This window comes from Miscanthus floridulus, chromosome 1 (assembly GCF_019320115.1).
Source record: "Miscanthus floridulus cultivar M001 chromosome 1, ASM1932011v1, whole genome shotgun sequence".
Taxonomy (NCBI): Eukaryota; Viridiplantae; Streptophyta; class Magnoliopsida; order Poales; family Poaceae; genus Miscanthus; species Miscanthus floridulus.
The window spans coordinates 22595747-22601754 of record NC_089580.1 but is presented as its reverse complement, the minus strand read 5'-3'; the positions used below and the strand labels follow the sequence as shown (position 1 = coordinate 22601754).

At 43.5% G+C, this 6008-nt stretch overlaps 1 protein-coding gene across 3 annotated transcripts; it reads left to right on the top strand.

Moving 5' to 3' along the window:
• Positions 1-402: 402 nt before the first annotated feature.
• LOC136454726 (glucose-1-phosphate adenylyltransferase large subunit-like) lies at positions 403-5221 on the top strand. 3 transcript variants are annotated; one of them, XM_066455057.1, is made up of 15 exons: positions 407-632; positions 764-877; positions 957-1130; positions 1262-1354; positions 1659-1742; positions 1820-1875; positions 2097-2190; positions 2330-2442; positions 2611-2683; positions 3370-3450; positions 3669-3791; positions 4141-4245; positions 4378-4484; positions 4642-4702; positions 4943-5221. In XM_066455057.1, the coding sequence occupies exons 1-15, from the start codon at positions 453-455 to the stop codon at positions 5042-5044; spliced, it is 1560 nt and encodes a 519-aa protein (XP_066311154.1). In that variant the 5' UTR covers positions 407-452; the 3' UTR covers positions 5045-5221. The 3 variants fall into 3 exon arrangements, 2 of the variants coding, with proteins under 2 accessions (XP_066311154.1, XP_066311182.1); XM_066455085.1 differs by having other exon boundaries at positions 408-632; positions 3669-3755; XR_010759122.1 differs by lacking the exons at positions 4642-4702; positions 4943-5221 and having other exon boundaries at positions 403-632; positions 3669-3750; positions 4378-4421.
• The last annotated feature ends 787 nt before the right edge of the window (positions 5222-6008 follow it).

The window sequence follows — 6008 nt, the reverse complement described above, 5'->3', positions numbered from 1 at the left end:
CCCATGAGAGGCACGGGAGCTTCCAAAAGAAGCCAACAGCGGGCGAGGCGAGAACGGCAGGCGGAGGCGACGTGTGGATGTCAGGCCTCGCGCCGGATAGCGTGCCGACTGGCGAGCCAGCGAGAGAAACCCCTCCCACTCCTCCCACAGACTTCACGCCCACCCGCACTCACTGACAGCCCCGCCGCACTCCGCGTAGGGCCAACAGATCAGTGAGGCGAACCCGTGCTGAGAGAGCTTTTTACGCGTCGCTGCCTCGCCTCCCGTTCTTCCGCTCCACCTCCACCGCCTCCATGCCGCTGCCGAGCGCTGCTGGAAAGTTTTAAAACTCACGGGGAGCTTGGAGACGCCACGACGACCGCCGCTTCTCTCGGCCATTGTCTAGGGAGAGAGCGCGCGAGCGACCTAGGTCCAAGTCGGCTTCGGGTGTTCGGCGTCAGCTATCCGCGACGATGGGCCTGCGCGTGGCCGCTACCGCGCCAGCTGCGGCCGGCGTGCGCGTGCTCGGTGGGGGCGCCGCGCGCGTGACGCCGCGCCCGCGGGTGTCGCCCCGCGGCAGCAGACGCCTCTCCGTGCGGATGTCCGTCGCGACCACCGAGACCACCACCTCCGCCACCGCCGCCGTGGGCGCCGTCAGTTTGCTTTCTCAGCGTCAATTGTTTTTTAGTGGTTCTTTTTCTGCTTCTGCTTCTCGGCCGTCGCTCTAGCTAGCCATGAGCCCATGACATGTTCACGAGGGTTTGGTTTGGGGTGCGTGGTGCAGTCGGAGGACCAGGCGCTGGAGGCTAGGAACTCCAAGACGGTGGTGGCGGTCATCCTCGGCGGTGGCGCCGGGACCAGGCTCTTCCCGCTCACCAAGCGCAGGGCCAAGCCCGCGGTGAGTGAGTCGGCTGTGTCTGAGGATTTAAATTCGTGGAATGGGAGACATGCAGCTCATCCGTTCCTCTGCATTTCAGGTGCCAATTGGCGGCGCGTACAGGCTGATCGACGTGCCGATGAGCAACTGCATAAACAGTGGGATCAACAAGGTGTACATCCTCACGCAGTTCAACTCGCAATCCCTTAACCGCCACCTCTCCAGGGCCTACGATTGCACCAATGGAGTGGCCTTCGGAGATGGATTCGTCGAGGTGTGATTCCAGATCATGTATATAGTACTCTAGGGAATGACTGACAAAGCCACAAGGATTCGTGGTTCAACACTTCAACTCTGGTGATCTGAAAAGGGCATTTGACAGATCGGGATTCAACTGTTTTTCAGGTTCTAGCAGCGACCCAGAGGCCTGGATCGGAGGGAAAGAGGTGGTTTCAGGGTACTGCTGATGCAGTTCGGCAGTTCGACTGGCTTTTCGATGTAAGAGTTCGGTTCGATGCTTTCTTTTTCGTGACGGTACAAACATGCCCATATGGTTTCAGTTTAGTATCAAATACCCAAAGCAGTTATAAAAAACCCGAAGCGAAAGAAAATATTCTATTACTTGCATGACAAAAACCATCTTTGCCTTTTTTTTAATCATCAGTTCAAATCTGAGGGTCATCTCATCCCATCAATTAAAGTTCAGTTCAGAGGGATTGCCCAGTTCCCTATTGTTTTACTTTATAATATTATACCACTAAATTGTTCCTTATAGAAATGGTAATACATTAATGTTTTATAGGATGCAAAATCTAAAGACATTGACGATGTGTTGATTCTTTCTGGTGACCATCTCTACCGAATGGACTACATGGACTTTGTTCAGGTAACTACCTAAGGAAAATATTTTTTCCCAGTAAGTAGTACATTTTAAAATTGTTTTTTTGGTGATTTCACTTGCAGAGTCATCGGCTAAGAGGTGCAGGCATCAGCATCTGTTGTTTGCCAATTGATGGCAGGTGAGTCTCTTTCCATTTCAGTAGCCTGTAGTCACTGTACAGGACTACTCAAGTGGCTTTTCCATAGAAGATGTTTAGATTAATTATACTTTCTTTGATATGGTACAGGCAAAATCTTGATTTTGAGCATCTGCTAAACTCTCTTTCATGTATTTCCATACCCCTTTTGGTCCTAGTCTCTTTGTGGATGTGATCATGAATGAGTTTCTTTTCTATGTCAGCCGGGCATCTGATTTTGGCCTAATGAAGATAGACGACACTGGAAGAGTTATTTCATTCAGTGAGAAACCAAAAGGAGACGAATTAAAGGCAATGGTAAGTTGGACTTTGTTTTCCTGCATTCCAACCAACTGACCTGTAGTTCTTAGGGTGCACAAATTTTAGTTGTCCTAGTATATTACACTAAAGTAAACAGAAGCTCTTGAGCCATTTTTATTATTTTTATGGTCTGCAGCAAGTTGACACCACAGTGCTAGGCTTATCAAAGGAGGAAGCAGAAAAGAAACCTTACATAGCTTCAATGGGGGTCTATATTTTTAAGAAAGACATACTCCTAAACCTTTTAAGGTATGTGAATTGAACTCATTGGAACTCACAAAGTTTCATTAAATTATCTATGTGATTATCCAGACAAAGGGGATTTAGGATTCCTCCATTTATGTCCTAATATTCTATTCAGTTAACTGCTTAATTGCTCAGTCAATCTTAAGCTGGACTGTATCATCGTTTGGTCAGATGGCGTTTTCCCACTGCAAATGATTTTGGTTCTGAAATTATTCCTGCTGCAGCAAAAGAAATCAATGTAAAGGTACGTGCACATACGAATTTAGCATATTGGGCTCCAAGTAGTAATTGTTGGAATACAAGTGAATTGCCCATCTCTTCCCATCAGCTTAAGCTTTTGGGTTGAACTGATCGATACATGCAACTTAATATGTTATCAGAGCCAGATGTCTCGATTCCTGGTTAACGCAATTAAAATAAAATAATTGTTGCTTGCTCCTATTCTACGTTTGAGGCCTGAGGGAGCCTCCACATGAGGGGGAGTGTTGGAAGTATAAGTGAATTACCCATCTCTTCCCGCCTCCACGTGAGGGGGAGTGTTGCAATATAAGTGAATTGTCCCATCTCTTCCCATCAGCTTAAGCTTTTGGGTTGAACTGGTCAGGTGCATTCAACTTAATAGTAATTACACTATTTAAGCATGGTTGCATAGTTCAAGAAAACAAAATCACATCACTTTGCCATTCGCATTCCTGCTAACAAACAGTCGGAAATTTAATATGCCATGCATGACCATTCAACAAAAAATGTCATGCATGCTAGTATGTCAGAACTTTTTCAGCAACACCTTCATTTTCCTTGTTAAGTTACAGTTGTGCTGCAAATCTTGCACAATTTAAAGACAGGCATATCACCATCTTAGTTATGTATTAATCCGGTTTCATAATCTTGTCCCAAAATCTTGACTTGATATCATGGTGGACACTTCAGGCTTATCTTTTCAATGATTACTGGGAAGATATTGGAACTATTAAGTCCTTCTTTGAGGCAAACCTTGCTCTTGCTGAACAGGTATGCCTTTTATGATTACTGGCTTACTGCAAACTCTTCGAGTAACTCTTTGTACTGCTTTGCTTTATGTTTTTTATATTTCTCTAGAAAAGGAGTACTGAAGCAAACCCTTATACCACACCTGTTCATTCATGTTCTGGCATTATTCTTTTATTTGTGGTGTTGCGGTGATTGCGAAACACTGAACTCTTCTGCTCACCTTTGATTAAACCATGCAGCCTCCAAGGTTCAGTTTCTACGACGATGACAAACCAATGTACACATCACGGAGAAACCTACCACCATCTATGGTCAACAATAGTAAGGTGTTATGCCCATCTGTACTAAAATGGGTCATCACGGTCGTCCTTTTTTGCACTTTATTATATTATTTATTTCACGTTTGTTATTAATTAGTACCATGCTTCCATGCCTTTGCTTCCTTATTTTGATTTTTGGGGCATTCATTTACTATTCCTTGAAGGGCAGGCCTGGTGCAGTGGTGAGAGCTGTCTCACCGAGTCATCAGGTCACGGGTTCGAAGCAGCCTCTCTGCAGATTTTGTGGGGGAAGGCTTGCCTCGGTTTTTCCCTTCCTCAGACCCCACTCATGTGGGAGCCTCCGGCACTGGGTGTGCCCTTTTCATTTACTATTCCTTGAAATCCTATCTGCTTGATGTGGCTCCCTTCTAACACGTTGGTGTCACTGCAGATCACTGATTCAATCATTTCCCACGGATGTTTCTTGGATAACTGTAGGATAGAACATAGTGTTGTTGGAGTTCGTTCTCGGATAGGCTCCAATGTGCACCTCAAGGTTAGATCTCTTCCTTTGTTGGCTGAAGTATTTCATTATACAAATATAGAGAAACAAGTAGCAAGTGTTATGGATTTGATCCAATGTCCTGTAGTTAGCAGCTAATGTATCTTTTCATCTTTTTCCCTGAAGGATACTGTAATGCTTGGCGCTGATTATTATGAAACTGACGCGGAAAGAGGAGAACTGCTTGCAGAAGGAAATGTTCCTATTGGGATCGGAGAGAATACAACGATTCAGTATGAATGCATATTTTATTTCTACCGCTAACTCATTTGACTATTGAATCCTAATATCTTCATTTTTGTGCTCTGAAAAAGTTTACTTCTACCACCAACTCCTTTGACATCATCTTTTACTATTCAATCCTAACATCTTTCTTTTTGCTCTCTGCAGAAAGTGTATCATAGACAAGAATGCGAGGATAGGGAAGAATGTGATAATCTCCAATTCTGAAGTAAGCTTGATCTCTACCTCTTTATGACTAGCAGACTAAAAGTATCTGAAATCAGTCAAATAACCAGCAGTTTGCAACTTGCAACAAAATAAGATGGCCACAATGTATGTGTTATCGCAAGTTGTAGTATCTTCCTTCCCTCTGCCAGCATTGTTCTTTTTATTTTTCTAACGCATACATCTTCATAGAGAATGTATCATCAACTCTAAACCAAATCTGGCTGGCTGTTACGTTTTACAGGGTGTAGAGGAAGCTGATAGAACCTCCGAAGGCTTCTACATCCGAACCGGCGTCACTGTCGTACTGAAGAACTCGATAATTGCTGATGGATTGGTCATATGAACTGAAAAGGTCTCACAAGGCTGGTATTTGCGGCAGAAACAACCATAGGAGTTCTTTGTAGTTTACAATAAGATGCTGTATAGCAGTCAAGAGGTTCTGCTTGTCTATACAAGAGAACTTTTGTCTACAAATCTTGTCTCACTATGCTGTATTTGACTCAAACAACGTTGCAGATCTTTTTACGACGTGTTTTTTCATTATTAAGAGGAAACAAAGATACAAGGTTCAGGCACAAATCACCAGCTCTAGTGCAGTGACGCGAGGAGCGTTTGCACTAGGCCTGCGACCGCTGAACTGCCCTCACCCGAGGACCAGCTCCCTAGCTACTGGATTCAGAGTCATCCAAGAAAGGAAAATTGCTGATGGATTGGTCATATGAACTGAAAAGGTCTCACAACGTTTCAGATCATGAATGAACATTGTCCGTTCCATTTTTTTCTTTCTTGGACATTTACACAAACCTTTTCAATTTTTCTTTCTTAATTAACACCAAACGTTTTTATTCTAATCAGTATGCAACCAAGTTTCAAGTTTCTTGTGCCAAATTCAATGTGCTTGATCATGTATTCACATTACAGGTTGCATGTTTGAAACTGCATTACCGATGATTTTTGAAAGTAGAGGTAGCCTGCCTCTGCCTGGTCCTGATACTTTGCTTCAAACATGCGGCATGCCATATAAAACTAAAGTCAGATATAAAAGTGATGTAATACTTCTTGTGATCAATGCAAATAATAAGTAATAAATGGCACACTATTCATACTAAAGCTCAACAAGAAAATGATGTTGAACAATTTACCAATTGCCTGTTTAAATTTTAGATATGGTGTCAGCTTGTCGAACCATAAATCCATAATTCCACTACAACATACCAAAATATCACGGGATTTTTCTATAAAATAAATTGCATTGAAGTTGATGCAAATTACCATTGAAGTGGTTTATACAACAATAAACAAACATT